The 23,806-nt window shown below is 49.2% G+C and overlaps 1 protein-coding gene across 1 annotated transcript in view; it reads right to left on the reverse strand.

Annotated features, from left to right (window-relative positions):
• Positions 1–23,806, reverse strand: part of LOC119978355 (rasGAP-activating-like protein 1) — a 398,828-nt gene that overhangs the window by 149,409 nt on the left and 225,613 nt on the right. The window contains exons 11-12 of the mRNA XM_038819933.1: positions 21,019–21,114; positions 6,411–6,564 (exon numbers count right to left, since the gene is read on the reverse strand). Coding sequence (XP_038675861.1) covers positions 6,411–6,564; positions 21,019–21,114 — 250 coding nt within the window. The remainder of the gene's footprint in view (positions 1–6,410; positions 6,565–21,018; positions 21,115–23,806) is intronic.

The following is a 23,806-nucleotide window of genomic DNA, read 5'->3' on the forward strand; positions in this document are numbered from 1 at the left end:
TCATCCAGTGTCACTCACTTCACCCAGTGTCACACACTTCACCTAGTGTCACACACTTCACCCAGTGTCACACACTTCACCCAGTACCACACACTTCACCCAGTGTCACACACTTCACCCAGTGCCACACACTTCACCCAGTACCACACACTTCACCCAGTGTCACACACTTCACCCAGTGCCACACATTTCACCCAGTGCCACACTTCACCCAGAACCACACACTTCATCCAGTGTCACTCACTTCACCCAGTGTCACACACTTCACCCAGTGTCACACACTTCACCCAGTGTCACACACTTCACCCAGTACCACACTTCACCCAGTGTCACTCACTTCACCCAGTGCCACACACTTCACCCAGTACCACACACTTCACCCAGTGCCACACACTTCACCCAGTACCACACACTTCACCCAGTGCCACACACTTCACCCAGTGTCACACACTTCACCCAGTGCCACACACTTCACCCAGTGTCACACACTTCACCCAGTGTCACACACTTCACCCAGTGCCACACACTTCACCCAGTGCCACACACTTCACCCAGTACCACACACTTCACCCAGTGTCACACACTTCACCCAGTGCCACACACTTCATCCAGTGTCACACACTTCACCCAGTTCCACACATTTCACCCAGTGCCACACTTCACCCAGAACCACACACTTCATCCAGTGTCACTCACTTCACCCAGTGTCACACACTTCACCCAGTGTCACACACTTCACCCAGTGTCACACACTTCACCCAGTACCACACACTTCACCCAGTGTCACACACTTCACCCAGTCCCACACACTTCACCCAGTGTCACACACTTCACCCAGTGCCACACACTTCACCCAGTGCCACACACTTCACCCAGTGTCACACAATTCACCCAGTACCACACACTTCACCCAGTGCCACACACTTCACCCAGTACCACACACTTCACCCAGTGTCACACACTTCACCCAGTGCCACACACTTCACCCAGTGCCACACACTTCACCCAGTGTCACACACTTCACCCAGTGTCACACACTTCACCCAGTGCCACACATTTCACCCAGTGCCACACTTCACCCAGAACCACACACTTCACCCCAGTGTCACACACTTCACCCAGTACCACACACTTCACCCAGTACCACACACTTCACCCAGTGTCACACACTTCACCCAGTACCACACACTTCACCCAGTGCCACACACTTCACCCAGTACCACACACTTCACCCAGTACCACACACTTCACCCAGTGTCACACACTTCACCCAGTACCACACACTTCACCAGTGTCACACACTTCACCCAGTGCCACACACTTCATCCAGTGCCACACACTTCACCCAGTACCACACACTTCACCCAGTGTCACACACTTCACCCAGTGCCACACATTTCACCCAGTGCCACACTTCACCCAGAACCACACACTTCATCCAGTGTCACTCACTTCACCCAGTGTCACACACTTCACCCAGTGTCACACACTTCACCCAGTGTCACACACTTCACCCAGTACCACACTTCACCCAGTGTCACTCACTTCACCCAGTGCCACACACTTCACCCAGTACCACACACTTCACCCAGTGCCACACACTTCACCCAGTACCACACACTTCACCCAGTGCCACACACTTCACCCAGTACCACACACTTCACCCAGTGTCACACACTTCACCCAGTACCACACACTTCACCCAGTGTCACACACTTCACCCAGTACCACACACTTCACCCAGTACTACACACATCACCCAGTGTCACACACTTCACCCAGTGCCACACACTTCATCCAGTGTCACACACTTCACCCAGTGCCACACATTTCACCCAGTGCCACACTTCACCCAGAACCACACACTTCACCCAGTGTCACACACTTCACCCAGTGTCACACACTTCACCCAGTGTCACACACTTCACCCAGTGTCACACACTTCATCCAGTGTCACACACTTCACCCAGTGCCACACATTTCACCCAGTGTCACACACTTCACCCAGTGTCACACACTTCATCCAGTGTCACACACTTCACCCAGTGCCACACATTTCACCCAGTGCCACACTTCACCCAGAACCACACACTTCATCCAGTGTCACTCACTTCACCCAGTGTCACACACTTCACCCAGTGTCACACACTTCACCCAGTGTCACACACTTCACCCAGTACCACACACTTCACCCAGTGTCACACACTTCACCCAGTGCCACACACTTCACCCAGTACCACACACTTCACCCAGTGTCACACACTTCACCCAGTGCCACACATTTCACCCAGTGCCACACTTCACCCAGAACCACACACTTCATCCAGTGTCACTCACTTCACCCAGTGTCACACACTTCACCCAGTGTCACACACTTCACCCAGTGTCACACACTTCACCCAGTACCACACTTCACCCAGTGTCACTCACTTCACCCAGTGCCACACACTTCACCCAGTACCACACACTTCACCCAGTGCCACACACTTCACCCAGTACCACACACTTCACCCAGTGCCACACACTTCACCCAGTGTCACACACTTCACCCAGTGCCACACACTTCACCCAGTGTCACACACTTCACCCAGTGTCACACACTTCACCCAGTGCCACACACTTCACCCAGTGCCACACACTTCACCCAGTACCACACACTTCACCCAGAACCACACACTTCACCCAGTGTCACACACTTCACCCAGTACCACACACTTCACCCAGAACCACACACTTCACCCAGTGTCACACACTTCACCCAGTGCCACACACTTCATCCAGTGTCACACACTTCACCCAGTTCCACACATTTCACCCAGTGCCACACTTCACCCAGAACCACACACTTCATCCAGTGTCACTCACTTCACCCAGTGTCACACACTTCACCCAGTGTCACACACTTCACCCAGTGTCACACACTTCACCCAGTACCACACACTTCACCCAGTGTCACACACTTCACCCAGTACCACACACTTCACCCAGTGTCACACACTTCACCCAGTGCCACACACTTCACCCAGTGCCACACACTTCACCCAGTGTCACACAATTCACCCAGTACCACACACTTCACCCAGTGCCACACACTTCACCCAGTACCACACACTTCACCCAGTGTCACACACTTCACCCAGTGCCACACACTTCACCCAGTGCCACACACTTCACCCAGTGTCACACACTTCACCCAGTGTCACATACTTCACCCAGTGCCACACATTTCACCCAGTGCCACACTTCACCCAGAACCACACACTTCACCCAGTGTCACACACTTCACCCAGTGTCACACACTTCACCCAGTACCACACACTTCACCCAGTGTCACACACTTCACCCAGTACCACACACTTCACCCAGTGCCACACACTTCACCCAGTACCACACACTTCACCCAGTACCACACACTTCACCCAGTGTCACACACTTCACCCAGTACCACACACTTCACCCAGTGTCACACACTTCACCCAGTGCCACACACTTCACCCAGTGCCACACACTTCACCCAGTACCACACACTTCACCCAGTGTCACACACTTCACCCAGTACCACACACTTCACCCAGTGTCACACACTTCACCCAGTGCCACACACTTCACCCAGTGCCACACACTTCACCCAGTGTCACACAATTCACCCAGTACCACACACTTCACCCAGTGCCACACACTTCACCCAGTACCACACACTTCACCCAGTGTCACACACTTCACCCAGTACCACACACTTCACCCAGTGCCACACACTTCACCCAGTGCCACACACTTCACCCAGTGCCACACACTTCACCCAGTACCACACACTTCACCCAGTACCACACACTTCACCCAGTGTCACACACTTCACCCAGTGTCACACACTTCACCCAGTGTCACACACTTCACCCAGTGCCACACACTTCACCCAGTGTCACACACTTCACCCAGTGCCACACACTTCACCCAGTGCCACACACTTCACCCAGTGCCACACACTTCACCCAGTGCCACACACTTCACCCAGTGCCACACACTTCACCCAGTGCCACACACTTCACCCAGTGCCACACACTTCACCCAGTGCCACACACTTCACCCAGTGCCACACACTTCACCCAGTGCCACACACTTCACCCAGTGCCACACACTTCACCCACACACCAGGCTAAATCGCTGGCTTTTAAAGCAGACCAAGCAGGCCAGCAGCACAGTTCGATTCCCGTACCAGCCTCCCCGGACAGGCGCCGGAATGTGGCGACTAGGGGCTTTTCACAGTAACTTCATTGAAGCCTACTCGTGACAATAAGCGATTTTCATTTCATTTAATTTCATTATTCATATTGAACCTTATCATATATCATAGAATTGATAGTGCAGAAGGAGGACATTCATTCCATCGAGTCTACATCGGTCCTTGGAAAGAGCACCTTATTTAAACCACACCTCCACCTTCTCCCTGTAACCCAGTAACCCCACCTAACTTTTGGACACTATGGACAATTTAGCGTGGCCAATCCACCTAACCTGTACATCTTTGGACTGTGGGAGGAAACCGGAGCACCTGGAGGAAACCCACGCAGACACGGGGAGAAAGTGAAGACTCCGCACAGACAGTGACCCAAGCCGGGAATCGAACCTGGGACCCTGGCGCTGTGAAGCAACAAAGCTAACCACTGTCCTACCGTGCCACGTTGTTAGTGCATTACAAAATGATGGGGAAAGGTTTAATGCTAAACGCTGCTTTTGTTCAAAATATATAACAGTAAACCATCACCAGATTTTATCAGATTGATAACATATGATGTTATAATTAAAATCAAAACACATTCTGTGTTTCCTGAAAATGTCCTCATTTGCAAATGACGTCTTTGCATCAAGAGAGCGATGACATTGTTGGGGCTTTTATCCTGCTCTGATAATTAAACTGGGCTTCCTTAAATGCACTTGCTTCACCGCTGTGAAGCGCCAACACAAATAAATCACACAGGGTCTATAGCCAAGGACGCCATTAGGGAATTAATGGCAACAAATCATCAGAGATTTTGGTCATATTACTGGATTCAATCAGAATAAATCCATGGCAACAGGAATTGGGCAGGCAGGACAAAAACTTTTCATGAATCAGGTCGTTATTTACAAGAACATGTCACATAAATAATTAGGCAAACGGTGAAGTAAATACCCAGCCCGCGCTGGTTTGGCGATGGTTCATTTTCATGCTCTCCAAAACTAATTAAATAGTTTCATACATGTGCCAAGAATCTAATATCATGAAATGCATAAGACATAACACTTGATAATTTATTACTGGGAAAATACAAACAACAAGATGAGCGGAGAGCAGAACAACAGACTAAATAGCAGCGGGAGAAGGCCACGGGGTTCCCCAGGCTGCCTGGCAGCTCCGTCAGATCATGGCTGATCTTCGGTCCTAATTCACTTACCCACCCTGGCAGCCCGTCCAGCGGAGCTCAGTGAGTGTACTGCTCAGAGAGGAGGGGGCCATGCCTGGGAACTGGACCGGGGAGGAGGTGGGGGGGGGGGGGGGGGGGGGGGGGGAACGTTTGCGCAGGGGTGACCTATTGATGCGCAATCAATAACTACTGAAACGAGGATGTAGTCCGAATTGAAGGCTTTAATCGACAAGATGTTTCCCCAGCAGCTCGAGTACAGAAAAGGCTGGCTGCTGGGAAACACGGGCTCTTATACCCCGCCTCACTGGGCGGAGCTACCTTACACTCTGACCAATGAAATACAAACCATTGGCCAATGAGCAGCGAGCCTTCTCCACCAATGGTGGCTCAGCACTCCCAGATACCGTAGTACCTCTAGTCATACTACCACACCTTTAAAAAGGTGGCCCGATCCATAAAAAAACGAAGGCCGTAAATTTCTGAGCATCCCTGTAGGTGGGAACCTCTGCTCCCGCTGACGAGGAACACCCGGCGCGGGGGCAGGGGTGGGGGGGCGCTGCATGCAACAGGACGCCCCGTTGACAGCAGCAGGTTCAGAAGATGCCACCACGGGCCATCTCCAATGCCATGAAACACGCCGGGGGAGGTGGGAAGATCCCACCCTTTAGGTTGCTGATGATGTCGCTGGACCCACTCTTTTCCATTTATTTTACATGTTCCCAATGATATGGTGCAGAAAGCCGCCATTTTAGCCACCGGTTTAATATTGCTTTTCTCACCCGCTGGCAGAATCTACCAAATATGGTACAATTCCGCCCTCTGGTTCTAATTCCCCTTTCAAGCTATTTAAATGACCTTGAAAGAACTGATCCCGTGTGTCTTCCTTTGTGTTTGATAAGGAAATATATATTATTACAGATTCTGCTGCTAAACAGAGAGGATCCTCCTGCTCATTCACAAACCGTCAGAAAGATTCACCTTGAGTCTTTTGCTGAAATCAGCACTTACTTGTTTTGTTCACTTCTCTCATATTGAGGTAGTCAAGGAATGGCAACACCAGGCCCTGACCCAGGAAAATCTTCACCAGAGTTACCGCCACATCCTGTCGGCTCTCCACCGTGGTAACTTCCTCCAGCATGGTGAGAGGGGTCATATCCTCAACCTGCCAAAGGTCAGAAAGAGTTCCTGGTAAGTCACAGGCTCCTGATAAATAGGTCATTTCCCAGTCAGCACCCAGCAACCCTGGGTATAGATGCCTGTGTGCAAAGATGAAAGAGTTGATGAAATGTATTCCAAGACGTTGTGAGAGGCTAGGGAGGAAGTTGCGGGTCCCCTAGCAGAGATATTTGAATCATCAACAGCCACAGGTTAGGTGCCCGAAGACTGGAAGATAGCAAATGTTGTGCCTTTGTTTAAGAAGGGCTGCAGGAAGAAGCCTGGGAACTAGAGCCTAACGTCTGTGGTGGGTAAGTTGTCAGAAGGTATTCTGAGGGACAGGACCTACAGGCATGTAGAGAGACAAGGACTGATTAAAGGCAGGCAACATGGCTTTGTGAGTGGAAAATCATGTCTCACGAATTTGATTGAGCGTTTTGAAGAGGTAACCAAGAAGGTGGATGAGGGCAGTGCAGTCGACGGTTTTTAGCAAAGCCTTTGACAGGGTACCGCATGGTAGATTGTTGCATAAGGTTAAATCTCACGGGATCCAGGGTGAGGTAGCCAATTGGATACAAAATTGGTTTGACGACAGAAGAGAAAGGGTGGTTATAGAGAGTTGTTTTTCAAACTGAAGGCCTGTGACCAGTGGTGTGCCTCAGGGATCAGTGCTGGGTCCACTGTTATTTGTTAGTTATCTTAATGGTTTGGATGATAATTTAGGAGCCATGGTTAGTAAGTTTGCAGATGACACCAAGATTGGTGGCATAGTGGACAGTGAAGAAGGTTATCTAGGTTTGCAACGGGATCTTGACCAATTTGGCCAGTGGGCTGATGAATGACAGATGGAGTTTAATGTGGATAAATGTGAGGTGATGCATTTTGGTAGATCAAATCGGGGCAGGACCTACTCAGTTAATAGTAGAGTGTTGGGGAGAGTTATAGAACAAAGAGATCTCGGAGTACAGGTTCATAGCTCCTTGAAAGTTGAGTCACAGGTGGACAGGGTGGTTTCATTGGTCAGGACATTGAATACAGGATTTGGATCGGCTTGCTGAAGTTGTACAAGACAGTAGTAAGGCCACACATGGAATACTGTGCACAGTTCTGGTCACCCTATAGTAGAAAGGACATTATTAAACTAGAAAGAGTGCAGAAAAGATTTACTAGGATGCTACCTAGACTTGATTGTCTGAGTTATAAGGAGAGGCTGGATAGACTGGGACTTTTTTCCCTGGAGCGTAGGAGGCTTAGGGGTGATCATACAGAGATCTATAAAATAATGAGGGGCAGATAGATAAGACAGATAGTCAACATCGTTTCCCAAAGATAGGGGAGTCTAAAACTCGAGGGATAGGTTTAAGGTGAGACGGGACAGATACAAAAGGGTCTAGAGGGGCAATTCTTTCACACAGAGGGTGGTGAGTGTCTGGAATGAGCTGCCAGAGGCACTAGTAGAGGCGGGTACAATTTTGTCTTTTAAAAAGCATTTAGGCAGTTACATGGGAAAGCTGGGTATAGAGGGACATGGGCCAAATGCAGGCAATTGGGACTAGTTTAGTGGTTAAAAACATGGCGGCATGGGCAAGTTGGACTGAAGGGCCTGTTTTCATGCTGAAAACCTCTACAACTCGAGTTAGTGTCGTAAAGTAACACTGTGGAACGACTTTACCCTTGAAACTTTAGACATAAAGGAAAATGGAGTCGTAATTCTGAGTGTTCAACAGGGTATTGTTTTCTCACAATATATTGGATTCTCTCTCCTCCACACTCCCCTCATTCAACTCTGCTTTTGGTTCCTCAGTATGCTTATCGGACCTCACCTTTCAGCTGGTAGCCAAAGAAATGAGACTAAGGGAGGCACAGTGGCACAGTGGTTAGCACTGTTGCCTCACAGTGCCAGGAACCCGGGTTTAATTCTGGCTATGGGACACTGTCTGTGTGGAGTTTGCACATTCTCCCTGTGTCTGTGGGGGTTTCCTCCGGGCGCTCGGTAGGACGGTAGCATAGTGGTTAGCACAGTTTCTTCACAGCTCCAGGGTCCCTGGTTCAATTCCCGGCTTGGGCCATTGTCTGTGCGGAGTCTGCACGTTCTCCCCATGTCTGCGTGGCTTTCCTCCGGGTGCTCCGGCTTTCTCCCACAGTCCAAAGATGTGCAGGTTAGGTGGATTGGCCATTCTAACTTGCCCTTAGTGTCCAAAAAAAAGTTAAGTGGAGGTTACTGGGTTACGATGATAGGTAGATATGTAGGCTTGAGTAGGGTGCTTTTTGTAAGGGCTCGTGCAGACTCGATGGGTCAAATGGCCTCCTTCTGCCTGCAAATTCTATGATTCTATGCTCTGGTTTCCTTCCTCAGTCCAAAGATGTGCAGGTTAGGTGGGGTTACGGGGATAGGGTGGGGGGACTGGGCCTCGGTAGGATGCTCTTTCAGAGGGTCGGTATAGACTCAATGGGCTGAATGGCCTCCTTCGGCAATGTCGGAATTCTATGGACCAGAAAAGCTATCCAGAAAACTGTATCCAGGGGATAATATGAAACTGAGCTATCATGAGCAGTAGATTTTGGAGAAGGTAATTTTTATGAATGAAATGACCAGGAATATTGCTTTATTAGGTTCACAGTTGTGAATTATTGCAGCGACTAGTTGCACTCATCATGAAAACATCAGCACTTTGGACATTTGGCACTATCTGGAGAGTTGGAGCATAACGTAAATTGGATTGACAGTATCATTTTAAACCATTGGAAGCTTCAGCTGTTGGATCATCCTATTGATAGACTACGTGAAGGTAACGAATAAACCTGTCACTTAGGTGACCATCAAAATTGGTTTTGCAAAATTATTTGCATTCTGAATTTGCTGCCATGACAAACATGAAGCAGTCATTCTCAGTGTAGCTAACTTGTTTGGGGTGTCTTCAGCCACTCACTACTCTCCTGCGCTCGTGCTACTAAACCCCTCCCCCTGTCTTCCTTTCAGATCCTTTTATAAACCCTACTCCTTTACCAATCTTTTGCTAAGACCTCCTAATCCTGCTTCTTCAGCTGAGTATGTGTGGGTTACCTCCCCCCACATTGTGAAATCTTTTGAAACATTCATCTACAGAAACATTACACAGGTGTATGGGGAAAAGACAGGGGAATGGCACTAAATCATGATGCTCAAGTGGAGAGCTGGTGCAGACATGATGGGCCAAGTGGCCTCCTTCTGCACTGTAACAATTCTGTGATTGTGCAATATCTCGCTGTAGAGAGACAAGTTGGTGTTTTTATTAATGCAGCACTTTCCCCTGTGATACTACATGCTGAGCATCTATGTATCAAGTCATGTACTTGCCAAACACGCAGACCTTGGGCAGGGTTCTCCGAGCCCGTGTCGGGTTGGAGAATCGGCGGGGCGCGGGAAATTCCCGCAACGCCGCTCCGACGCCGGGCTGCCGATTGTCTGGTGACCGGAGAATCGGCCCACACGGTTGCTGCAGCGCTGGTCAGGGGCCGCTGAAATAGGCCCCTGCGGCAATTCTCCACGGGTAACGGGCCGAACACCCACCGATTTCCGCGAGTCCTGCCGGCGTGGTACTAACCTGGTACCACCCGGCGGGAGCTTGGACCCGCGTCCGCTGTGGACATCCTGGTGGGAGGCGGAGGATCTGACTCCGAGATGGACTCCGGGGTCTAGGCCCGTGATCGGGGGCATCTGATCGGTGGGCAACCCCGATCTGGAGTGGGCCTACCTCCTTTCGCGCGGCCCACTGTAAAGTCCATGACATGTTGCTCCGCGCTGGCGCGGAGACGGCAACCACGCCCATGCGCCGGCACAGAGACGGCCGTTGCGCGCATGTGTTGGCTGTGCAGGGCCGCCTTTCTGCGCCGGAGCAGCATGCAGCTCTCCAGCACCGTGCTAGCCCCTTGAACAGTGGTGAATTGCTGGGCCAGGAGGTCCCTTGACGCCGGCGTACGCCACTCCGGTGTTTACGCCGGCGCCAACACTTGGCCGGGATTTCGGAGAATCTCGGCCCTCATCTCTGTAGAGCAGTGGTGAGCAATCTGCGCCTGGAGGCCACATGCGGCCCATCTAGGTTCTGAGTGCAGCCCATGAGACAATTTGTTGATCTTTTCCCACACACAAGGTTGCCACGTTCCATTGATTTCTGACGTGTGGTGTTTTTCATACCAGTACTACTGCGGTGAACCGCACGTAGAGCAAGGTAGAAGTGAGGTGCGTACTGATTACTTACATTGACTATGAAAGCCATGCACTCCCTCTTGTCCAAAGTGTAAATATTTATTTTGTTTTAACTATTTGAAGTTGACGACAGTTCTATTCATATATAAACGATTAAGCATTTCCCAGGACCCGTTATGAAATATTTGGCATGTATTAAATATATTTAATCTTATTCGTGGTTAGTGAACAAACCGAATTTCAATCCTGTGGCTCACTGAGATAAGGGAGGGGCACTCATGCTGCCCACTCACTCAGCTAGGGTGCCCATCACTACGGGTTGCAGTGTCACTCCACAGCAATGATTATACCTCCAGATATAATTCAGTGGGCTGTGAAGTGCTTTGCAACATCTTCTGACCATCAAATGTGCTCCATGAATGCCAGCCCTTTCTCTTGCAATGAGAATAACGCCATTAATTCTGCTTCCAATGCAGCTCCTTTCATTCGATAAACAAAGGTAACCATTTTCCACTTAAACTTAGCGTTAGCCATTTTCTTTTTTCTTCATGTTTTGTTCCTCTCAAATTGAGCAATTCTTTGGGCAAAGCATAAATTCCCAGTCCCTTTCATTTCGGACACAATATGTGAACTCCACAGAAATCGAGGTCGACCATAAATTGGAAGTATCTGTGACAAATCCCCAGTCAATGGGTCTTTGTTTCATCGAGATGCTGCGTGCTCCAGTTTACGCTCTGCTTTGTGCGGTATCAGACACATCATACTGCATCTGACAAAACCTATTCCTTCGACCAGCCTTATGAATAATACAGGGTATAATTTACAAGCAGCTATGGGTTCTTTTACAACCTATTGTACATCTTCATTCTCATGAAGGCATATGTACGATCTTGAGAGCTCTTGCAGACAAGTAAGCTTAGCCACTGAAACATGCCACATAAGCTAAAGTATCTTTGAGTCTAAAATTACACCAGCTGGTTTCATCGCTTACAAGGGCACAAAGGTTAAAGGCAACATAAATGTGAAATGACTTACAGGCTGACTTCTCCCTATAAATGCACACCCATTCTGCTTGTCTGGTTTAAGATTAGTAATGTGACTGTAGTACAAAGTACCACTAGTAAGACCTATGTATTCACTCAGTTTTATTCCCACTGTCCTTCAAGGTGCTTTCTTTCTGATGACCAGGAGTTTCCTGTCCCAACAGCACTCACTGTAATGGTGGCTGGGGAGGGGACAGTGCAGATTCCCGTCAGTGTGAAATATCGATGGGTAAATGTGCTCCCGTTGCCCTGTCGGCTCAGCATTCCTGCCAGAGGCCAGCGTGAAGCTGCTTTTCACCCCCTTTATCGGACCAGACGAAGTCCCGTCCGGCATTGTCGCCCCCTGTCCAATCATCCGCACTGCCAGCAGGATCTCACGCTAATCCGGAACATGTCGAGACTCATCTGGAAGGCGGCCTGGGGCAGTTTGCAGAGAGTGGAAAATGAAGGCCTCCAGCGACCGTGGACACTGGAAGATGTGCAGCAATGGGCGGGTGGAACATTGACCACATGGATCTTCAAACGACAGGATTTTCCAGGATGTAGATCTTCTCACTGCAGGAGATTCCAGGATGTGGATCTTCGCACTGCAGGAGATTCCAGGATACGGATCTCCACACTGCAGGATTTTGCAGGATGTAGATCTTCTCACTGCAGGAGATTCCAGGATACGGATCTCCACACTGCAGGATTTTGCAGGATGTAGATCTTCTCACTGCAGGAGATTCCAGGATACGGATCTTCACACTGCAGGAGATTCCAGGATATGGATCTTCACACTGCAGGAGATTCCAGGATACGGATCTTCACACTGCAGGAGATTCCAGGATATGGATCTTCACACTGCAGGAGATTCCAGGATACGGATCTTCACACTGCAGGAGATTCCAGGATACGGATCTTCACACTGCAGGAGATTCCAGGATACGGATCTTCACACTGCAGGAGATTCCAGGATACGGATCTTCACACTGCAGGAGATTCCAGGATACGGATCTTCACACTGCAGGAGATTCCAGGATACGGATCTTCACACTGCAGGAGATTCCAGGATACGGATCTTCACACTGCAGGAGATTCCAGGATATGGATCTTCGCACTGCAGGAGATTCCAGGATACGGATCTTCACACTGCAGGAGATTCCAGGATACGGATCTTCACGCTGCAGGAGATTTCAGGATACGGATCTTCACACTGCTGGAGATTCCAGGATATGGATCTTCACACGGCAAAGTCATCCAGGATGTGAATCTTCACACTGCAGGATCTTCCAGGTTCCGTACCTTTACATTGCAGGATCTTCCAGGAAGTGAATCTTCACTCTGCAGGATATTCCAGGATGTGGATCTTCACACTGCTGTAGATTCCAGGATGTAGATCTTCACACTGCAGGAGATTCCAGGATGTGGATCTTCACACTGCTGTAGATTCCAGGATGTAGATCTTCACACTGCAGGAGATTCCAGGATGTAGATCTTCACACAGCAGGATCATCCAGTATGTGGACCTTCACACTGCGGGAGATTCCAGGATGTAGATCTTCACACAGCAGGATCATCCAGTATGTGGACCTTCACACTGCGGGAGATTCCAGGATGTAGATCTTCACACTGCGGGAGATTCCAGGATGTAGATCTTCACACTGCGGGAGATTCCAGGATGTAGATCTTCACACTGCAGGAGATTCCAGGATGTAGATCTTCACACTGCGGGAGATTCCAGGATGTAGATCTTCACACTGCGGGAGATTCCAGGATGTAGATCTTCACACTGCGGGAGATTCCAGGATGTAGATCTTCACACTGCAGGATCATCCAGTATGTGGACCTTCACACTGCGGGAGATTCCAGGATGTAGATCTTCACACTGCAGAATCATCCAGGATGTGGATCTTCGCACTACAGGATCATCCAGTATGTGGACCTTCACACGGCAGGATGTTCCAGAATGCAGATCTTCACACAGCAGAATCATCCAGGATATGGATCTTCACACTGCAGAATCATCCAGGATATGGATCTTCACACTGCAGAATCTTCCAGGATGTAGATCTTCACACTGCAGGAGATTCCAGGATGTAGATCTTCACACTGCAGGATCATCCAGTATGTGGACCTTCACACTGCGGGAGATTCCAGGATGTAGATCTTCACACTGCAGAATCATCCAGGATATGGATCTTCACACTGCAGAATCTTCCAGGATGTAGATCTTCACACTGCAGGAGATTCCAGGATGTAAATCTTCACACTGCAGGATCATCCAGGATGTGGATCTTCGCACTACAGGATCATCCAGTATGTGGACCTTCACACGGCAGGATGTTCCAGAATGCAGATCTTCACACAGCAGAATCATCCAGGATATGGATCTTCACACTGCAGAATCATCCAGGATATGGATCTTCACACTGCAGAATCTTCCAGGATGTAGATCTTCACACTGCAGGAGATTCCAGGATGTAGATCTTCACACTGCAGGATCATCCAGTATGTGGACCTTCACACTGCGGGAGATTCCAGGATGTAGATCTTCACACTGCAGAATCATCCAGGATATGGATCTTCACACTGCAGAATCTTCCAGGATATGGATCTTCGCACTGCAGGATCATCCAGGATGTGGATCTTCACATGGCAGGTAATCAGCTACATGAGGGATAGCTGTTCTATATGAGGGTAATTAGATGTGGAAGAGAGGAATGAAGAAGAGTGGGTGGGTGTGGAAGCCGAGAGGGAGACAGGGGAGTTAGGAAAAGGAAGGTGAACGAGATATATGCTGAGGGGTTCATGGACTGTGGTTTAATGGATGTGAGTGTGGGAGGGGCCGTGGCGGAGTGTGGTGATGGGGTGGTGTGTAGGTATGAACAGACATGGGAGGATGTGCAGGCATGAACAGGCATGAGGGAAGTGTGTGGGTGTGAACAGGAATTGGGGGACTGGGCAGGTGTGAACAGGAATTGGGGGATGTTCAGGTGTGAAAAGGCATGGGACAGTGTGCACGTGTGAACAGGCATGGGGGACTGTGCAGGTGTGAACAGGCATGGGGGACTGTGCAGGTGTGAACAGGCATGGGGCAGTGTGCAGGTGTGAACAGGTGTGGGACAGTGTGCAGGCGTGAACAGGCATGGGGCAGTGTGCAGGTGTGAACAGGCATGGGGCAGTGTGCAGGTGTGAACAGGCATGGGGCAGTGTGCAGGTGTGAACAGGCATGGGGCAGTGTGAAAGTGTGAACAGGCATGTGACAGTGTGCAGGTGTGAACAGGCATGGGGCAGTGTGCAGGTGTGAACAGGCATGGGGCAGTGTGCAGGTGTGAACAGGCATGTGGCAGTGTGCAGGTGTGAACAGGCATGGGACAGTGTGCAGGTGTGAACAGGCGTGGGACAGTGTGCAGGTATGAACAGGCATGGGGCAGTGTGCAGGTGTGAACAGGCATGGGGCAGTGTGCAGGTGTGAACAGGCATGGGGCAGTGTGAAAGTGTGAACAGGCATGTGACAGTGTGCAGGTGTGAACAGGCATGGGGGACTGTGCAGGTGTGAACAGGCATGGGGCAGTGTGCAGGTGTGAACAGGCATGGGGGACAGTGCAGGTGTGAACAGGCATGGGGCAGTGTGCAGGTGTGAACAGGCATGGGGAAGTGTGCAGGTGTGAACAGGCATGGGGCAGTGTGAAAGTGTGAACAGGCATGTGACAGTGTGCAGGTGTGAACAGGCATGGGGGACTGTGCAGGTGTGAACAGGCATGGGGCAGTGTGCAGGTGTGAACAGGCATGGGACAGTGTGCAGGTGTGAACAGGCATGGGGCAGTGTGCAGGTGTGAACAGGCATGGGACAGTGTGCAGGTGTGAACAGGCATGGGGCAGTGTGCAGGTGTAAACAGGCGTGGGACAGTGTGCAGGTGTGAACAGGCATGGGGCAGTGTGCAGGTGTGAACAGGCATGTGACAGTGTGCAGGTGTGAACAGGCATGTGACAGTGTGCAGGTGTGAACAGGCATGGGGCAGTGTGCAGGTGTGAACAGGCATGGGGGACTGTGCATGTGTGAACAGGCATGGGGCAATGTGCAGGTGTGAACAGGCATGGGGCAGTGTGCAGGTGTGAACAGGCATGGGGGACTGTGCAGGTGTGAACAGGCATGGGGGACTGTGCAGGTGTGAACAGGCATGGGACAGTGTGCAGGTGTGAACAGGCATGGGGACTGTGCAGGTGTGAACAGGCATGGGGGACTGTGCAGGTGTGAACAGGCATGGGGGACTGTGCAGGTGTGAACAGGCATGGGGGACTGTGCAGGTGTGAACAGGCATGGGGCAGTGTGCAGGTGTGACCAGGCATGGGGCAGTGTGCAAATGTGAACAGGCATGTGACAGTGTGCAGGTGTGAACAGGCACGGGGGACTGTGCAGGTGTGAACAGGCCTGGGGCAGTGTGCAGGTGTGAACAGGCATGGGGCAGTGTGCAGGTGTGAACAGGCATGGGGCAATGTGCAGATGTGAACAGGCATGTGACAGTGTGCAGGTGTGAACAGGCATGGGGCAGTGTGCAGGTGTGAACAGGCATGGGGCAATGTGCAGATGTGAACAGGCATGTGACAGTGTGCAGGTGTGAACAGTCATGGGGCAGTGTGCAGGTGTGAACAGGCATGGGGCAGTGTGCAGGTGTGAACAGGCATGGGGCAGTGTGCAGGTGTGAACAGGCATGGGGCAGTGTGCAGGTGTGAACAGGCATGGGGCAGTGTGCAGGTGTGAACAGGCATGGGGAAGTGTGTAACCTTTCCTGTGCAAAGAGAGATTATGGGGTTGACAACAATTGGGTTTCATGTATCTCTCTCATGTTTTCAGTTTTACAAATAACCCACTGGATTATGATTGATGTAATGCATGTTGTCCACAAGGGTTCTGAGCAGTCCGTTCCAGAGGTGAGCCTGTGCAGATTGAAGAATAAGGCTCACAGAGGCATGGCATTAGTGGTTCTCAATGCATTACCCCCCTCACTGCCAGACAGTATTTGAGTTCTCCGTGTGGATCAGGGACCCGTGGGGATCTCTTCATCTGCAGGCTACATGGACTGCAGTGGGCTATAAGCTATCACCTTATCATATTGAGTAGCTCTGTTATGCATGGACCTCACAGGTGGTGCCCTTGCCACTGCGGTCCATGTCTCCTCTGCATTTCAATGAGCTGAGAGTGTGCAGTTGAGGGTTCACCTGCTCCTGGTAGCATAGCTAAGACCACTCATCCATTTCTGGCACTGCAGGACAGTCTTCCAGTGGAGTCCGTGGGCACTGACCACCCTGGTCACTTCTTCTCATGCAGTGTTGGTCACACAGCTCGGCCTTCTCCTTCCATCCTTGGGTACTGGACGGCCCTCTTAGCCTCCACTGCATTGAGCAGCACAGCGAGGGAAATATTGCTGAATCTGTGGGCCGGAGCTCCCTGGGATCGCCGGGCGATCCACCGCCTACCATCGCGGGTTCACAACAAAGAAGTTGATGTCCGGGTGTCTTTTAAATAGCGCACTCAGATATGACAATGGTGCGCGAGTCATCCAGCGCGCAATATGTTGGGAAACTCCCAACTGCAAAATTAATTAGGCCAGCATCATGCGATTTGCCGCAAATCTCCACCAGGCACCATGGCGGGAAACATTCCCATTTCCCACCCCTTGCCATGGGACTCAGAATGAATAATCCTGGCTGCTGTCTAGAAGCCTTCGTGAGGTAATAGTGAGTATGGTGACACAGAAAGGCACCACTACTAACAAAGCCTTCTTTTAAAAATCCTATACAATGGTACTGAGCTTCAGATAACAATAATTCTGAAATATCAAAACACAAGGTGGCTTTTGTTAATTTGAGGCTCTTTCCATTTCCTGCTTGAAAGTCAATATGTAAGCTTTGGAAAATTGTGAACATAATCAATCCTCATTGTGAAATAGTGTATTAACAGAATCCTCCAAAGGTTGCTCTCATTGTCAGATATCATTAACTCAATAAATCACAGACTGCTTGCAGCAATCATTCGGGGAGTAAGCTTCTATTATCATTTTGGATGTTGAAAACCATTGAGATATGATGGTTAATTGAGAAAAGGTGATCTTTCAAAAATGGTCTGTAATAAAGTCACCCATTCAAACAAATAGACTGCTAGACATATACTAATAATGAACCATATCCTGATGATCTACTGAATGATTATTATAAGGAGCCTGTACAAGTCTGGGGTCTGTCTGTTCTTTTAGATTATAACTAAAGGAGGTTTTGGTTTATCCAGATCTCAAATCAGACAGGCAGATGAGGAGCACTGCATGAAACTTTGAAAATCAATGGTGGGGTTAGTAAGGTATAGCTAAATGTAGCTATCCCTATATTTACAGAGTCGATGGTAGCCATGGTGTGGAGATGCTGGCGTTGGACTGGAGTGAGCACAGTAAAAAGTCTTACAGCACTTGATTCACCTGACGAAGGAGCAGTTCTGTGAAAGCTAGTGATTCGAAACAAACCTGTAGGACTTTAACCTGGTGTTGTAAGACTTCTTGCAATATTTACAGAGGTATGAAGGTGGCTCTTTATAAAAGGAGTTAATGATAATACCAGGGAGAGGCCAAAGGGCCAACGTTTTCTGTTTGCTGTTAGCTGACGTAAATATGTTGACTGATACACTAATTGGTTTAATGTTAAAGCAAAATCAAAACGCTGGAGGTTTGAAACATAAACAGAAAATGGCGGGGGGAGGGGGTTGGTGGAGTCGTTGGCGAGAAACAGAGTTTATTCTAGTTTGGCACAACGCATTTACTATTTTGGTTCCAGAAGAAAGGCCGATAGTTGATGCAGTCGGATAGTTATTTTTTCACAGGCTAAACTAGGATGAGATTTTGCCCGGTGTTTCCCAGTCCCGCCCGCGGCTGGAACAGTCATGAACTGGAATGGAAAATTTGGAGTGGCGGCCAAGAGTCCGTTGACAAGACTCAGGAAAATCCCACCATTTGTCTATTTTCAGGATAACTTTAGGAGAAACCATCAAGGGAGATGTCCCCCATCAAAGACTTCCCAGAAGAGAAACCCCTTTCTGGGGAAGCCCCCCAAGAAGAAAGAACCCTGTCTGTAAGCCCCTCAGAAGAGAGACACCTGTCTTAATGCCCTTCAGAAAAGAGAGCCCTCTCCGGAAGCCCCCCCTCCCCCCCAAACAAAAGAACCTAACAGAAAGTACTTAACTCTCTTTGGTGTGGTCCAGGAGCTGCCAATCAAAGTTTGATGTTTAGAAACATTGCTGTCAGTTTCACAGCTGACCACTTCAAAAGCACTCAAGCCTGAAAGAAGATGAATGGAACAAGGCAGACAGCTGGCCATGTACGGAAGCTGTCAATCTCAGCCTCATAAAATCAATATCACAGCCAAATGAATGAATGGCTTGCAGATCAAAGATCTGAGAAGGCTTAAACCCAACTGACTGGTTTTCTCCTTCCAGGAATTGACAGGTGATGCTTCATTTGCCTGAGCAAACAGGTGTATTGCCTTGGTGAGTTTCAAAGCATGATTATTTTCACTGCCTCTGGATTGCCCTCCCACTTCCAGAAAGGGGTCTCTCTAATGGGTGACTTCTAGGCAGGAATCTCTCTTCTTGGGGGCTTACAGACAATGGTCTCACTTCTGGGGGGCATCCAGATAGGGGTCTTTCTTATTGGGGGTTTCCAAACAAGGGTCTCTCTTCTGGGAGGTCTCCAGTGGGGGTCTCTTTAATTAGGGGGAGTCTATGGTGTGGGTCTCTTTAATTATGTATCTCTTTAATTAGGGGGACTCTAGTGGGGTCTCTTTAATTAGGGGGTCTGTGATGGGGCGGTTTGGGGAGTCTGATGGTGGTGGGTAGTTCTTGCATTATGGGGAGGGAGGAGATCCTCCGATAGACTTTGGGGCAACTCCCTTAAATAATTACCTTGTTGGTCGACCATGGGGTCCAACCCATCATGGTCACGTTTGTCAAGAACTGCACAAATTTCCGGCCATGTGATTCCCAGCCCAGAGGGCCGGGGAATCACGCGGGCCCGGAGAATATGGGGCGGGATTCCGCTGTAATTGGCGGGCCAGGCAACTCTGGCGGGAAGGAGTGGCGTGAACCACTGCGCCGTAGGGCTGCCCCAATGGTGCGGAATCCTCCGCACCTTGAGGGGTTAGGCCGGTCCTGGAGTGGTTTGCGCTTCCGCCGGCCGACGCGAGTTGACGCATGCACGGGAGCGCCAGCATGTGCTGCCGTCATCCCAGGGCATGCGCAAAGGGCTTCGTCTGCATACCGGCAATGGCAGACTGCTACAGCCGCCGGTGCGGAAGACTAGAGTGCCCCCCCCGGCACAGGCCCGTCCGCGGATTGGTGGGCCCCGATCGCGGGCCAGGCCACCATGGCGGCACTTCCCAGGGCCAGATCCCCCCGCACCCCCCCCCCCGGAGAACCGCGGAGGCCGCCCGCACTGCCAGGTCCCGCCGGTAAGGACCTACTCTAATTTACGCCAGCGGGTCCGGCAAAAGACGGGCGGCCACTCGGCCCATTACAGGCCGGGCAATCGCCGGGGGTCGCTGCCAGCGGCCGTCGAATGTCGCGGCGTGATTACCGCCCCCACCAAATCTCCAGTGCCGGTGAATTCAGCAGCCAGTGGGGGCGGGATTCAATCCGCCCCCCGGCGATTCTCCGGCCCGGCGGGGGTTCAGAGAATCCCGCCCATGGTGATTGGCACATTAATAGGGTGCAAATGGCGAGTGTATATTAGAGTGAGACTAGTTTTGCCAAATACTCATCCCGCCCACGAAAGGCAGACTTCAGATCATGACGTCTCGTGAGATCGCGTTAGATCTCGTGAGGCGTGGCGAGCAGGGTAGATCCCGGAAATGGTTCCCCAGCATATACTGGCCACGCACGCGCTGTCGTTTGGGCACAACGTGGCCAATAGATCGCACCCCAAGACTTTGCAGGAGCATAATCACAGAAGTGTAATGGTGCAGATGGAGGCCATTTGGCCCATCGTATCTCCAGCAGCTCTCAGTGCCATTCTCCTGCATTTTCCCTGTACCACTGCACGTTGTTTCTAGTCAAGTAATCTAATCTAATCTATTAAAAATAATCATATTTTATAAATCTGGAGTTATACCTACATATACTCCAAACAGAAAGGAAGTGAGTTTTAGATCAGCGTTATTTTGAACCTATTCCCATGTCATTTCTTATATATTGGGTAACTTCAACACTCACCCAGTTTAGACAGTCTGTGGATGCAAGGTCTGCATCATAGTCCTGTGATGCTCCGGAGAGGGTCGTTCTTATAGTGGGTCCTGCAGCAGCAACACCCTAAAAGAGAAGAGATTGACAAAGTTTTTAGAAAAATAAATTTAGACTACCCAATTGTTTTTTTTCCAATTAAGGGGTAATTTATCGTGGCCAATCCACCTAACATGCACATCTTTTTGGGTTGTGGGGATGAGACCCATGCAGACACAGGGAGAATGTGCAAACTCCACACGGACAGTGACCCGGGACTGGGATAGTAGAGATTGTCAAAGTCATACAATATAATGCTTAAATAATTCAAGTTGCTGTCATTTCAGCAATGGGTATTCAAATATCAATTCAACAGCAAACATACTAAATCCAAAAGCGGTCTTTCGTTTCTGCTGCTCTGCACACAGCAGCACTTGGTTTGGAACTGACATTTGGTCGGACATTGGAGATTGATGTGACTAATATTTACTTACTGTTAACATTAACAATCTACAGTAGCTGACCACACCTCTAAGTGCAGAGTTTTGTGAATTTAAGTCCCATAATAGAGGCTTGCAGCTTAGTTCCAGTACTGAGGGAGCTCTGCACTATCTGAAGTGCCATTATTGGATGAAATATTACATTCTCGGGTGGGTGTAAAAGCTTCCATTGCACTGTTTTGAAGAACAGCAGGAGTGTCCTCCCCAGTCCCATGGCCAATATTTATACCTCAACCAACATCCTCAAAGTAAACTATCTGGTCATTATCACATTGCTGTTTTTTCCTTTGAGTTCATTCTACACAAATTGGCTTTTCCATTCCCTATCTAATAACAGTGACCACACTGCAAAAGTATTTCTTCGTCTGTGAGGTGTTCTGAGGTCAAAAGAGGTACTTTAGGAATGCAAGTTCCTTCTTTGAGTTGAATCTAGATGAACTCTAACGGAGCTGATATTCAGAGAGGTGTTCAGCGAGACTGAATTAATGTGGTTCATGTAATAAAAGTGGCTCAAGTTTAGTGCTCCTGGACCACAATCCTTATTTGGCCATGTGTTAAAGTTTTGAAACTTTACTTTTTGATTCTATGCAATATCTAAACAGAGTAAAATATTATCTGGCTGTGTCATTAGACCAATGCTGCATCCTTGAACCCAGAGTTAATGACATTAATATAGAAGCAGGTGTTTATGCCTCTTGGATTGATCATTGTTTGCTTATTTCATTGGAGAGTCATCGGACTGGAGATACAAAGGTCTGAGAACATGTATTGACAGACTCAAAAACAGCTTCTTTCCCTCTGTTACCAGACTCCTGAATGACCTTATGGACTGAACTGATCTCTCCACGCATCCGCACTGCACTCCGAATGCTTCACCCAGAGTCTGTGTCTATATATTTATATTGTGTATTTGTGTTTGTCCTATGTTTTTTCATGTATGGAATGATTTGTCTGGACTGTACGTAGAACAATGCTTTTTACTGTACCTCGGTACACGTGACAATAAACCTAAATCCAATGCCCCAGTGCAATGCATCTATTTTCAGCCGATTTAGGAATTGTTGGGACTCCCCAATAGCATTTGGTGGGATGCTTTGTATAACCCAGAAACATCCCCAGATTCAACCCTAAATTGCTGCCGGGTACAAGAGCGCAGGCAGCAGAAACACCCGGATTTTGCCGCCACTAGTGCCTGAAAAAAACAGTAAAGGCCACATTTGGAGTACTGTGTGCAGTTCTGGTCACCTCATTTTCGGAAAGGTGTGGAAGCTTTGGAAAAGGTGTAAAGGAGATTTACCAGGATGTTGCCTGGAATGGACAGTAGGTCTTACGAGGAAAGGTTGAGGGTGCTAGGCTTTTTCTCATTAGAACGGAGAAGGATGAGGGGCGACTTGATAGAGGTTTATAAGATGATCAGGGGAATAGAGTAGACAGTCAGAGACTTTTTCCCCGAGTGGAACAAACCATTATAAGGGGACATAAATTTAAGGTGAATGGTGGAAGATATAGGGGGATGCCAGAGGTAGGTTCTTTACCCAGACAGTAGTGGGGGCATGGAATGGACTAGTAGTTGAATCGGAGACATTAGGGACCTTCAAGCGGCTATTGGATAGGTGCATGGATTACGGTAGAACGATGGGGTGTAGATTAATTTGTTCTTAATCTAGGACAAAAGTCCATCACAACATTGTGGGCTGAAGGGCCTGTTCTGTGCTGTATTTTTCTATGTTCTATGTTTTTTTTTACTCATTCCCCCAATTTCCAATGCATCCAATTCAAATACATCAGAATAACGCCGCAAGGACTAACATATCTTCAACTATAAGACATAGAGAGCTTGCGCACAAAGATGATTGACCTAACTGCAGCATCACGGCATACCCAATCACCCAATGGGGGTTAAATCAGATGAGATCACGGGGCTCAGCAAAAGGCAGAGGTTGAAGCTGTAATATATTGCTCCACATAGTGGCATGTTCCCACATTGCAACAAGTGACCAGACTTCGGAAATACTTCATTGGCTGGAAAGCGCTTTCTGATGTTTTGAGATTGTGAGAGATGCTACATAAATACAAGTCTCTCTTTTCCTTCTCGTAGCTTGGCAAACTGAGCCACAATTAAACTGGGGTTTGGAGGTGTGTCTTTTGAATGAAAGATTTGTTGGAACCATGGGGGTGAAAGGGAAAGGAACAAGCAGAAGCTGCACAATGGGTTAAAGTGACTGGAGGAAGTGGCTTACTGATGATGATGATGATGATGATAGGAGGAGATTGGCCATTTT

This window comes from Scyliorhinus canicula, chromosome 1 (genome assembly GCF_902713615.1).
Source record: "Scyliorhinus canicula chromosome 1, sScyCan1.1, whole genome shotgun sequence".
NCBI classification, from domain to species: domain Eukaryota; kingdom Metazoa; phylum Chordata; class Chondrichthyes; order Carcharhiniformes; family Scyliorhinidae; genus Scyliorhinus; species Scyliorhinus canicula.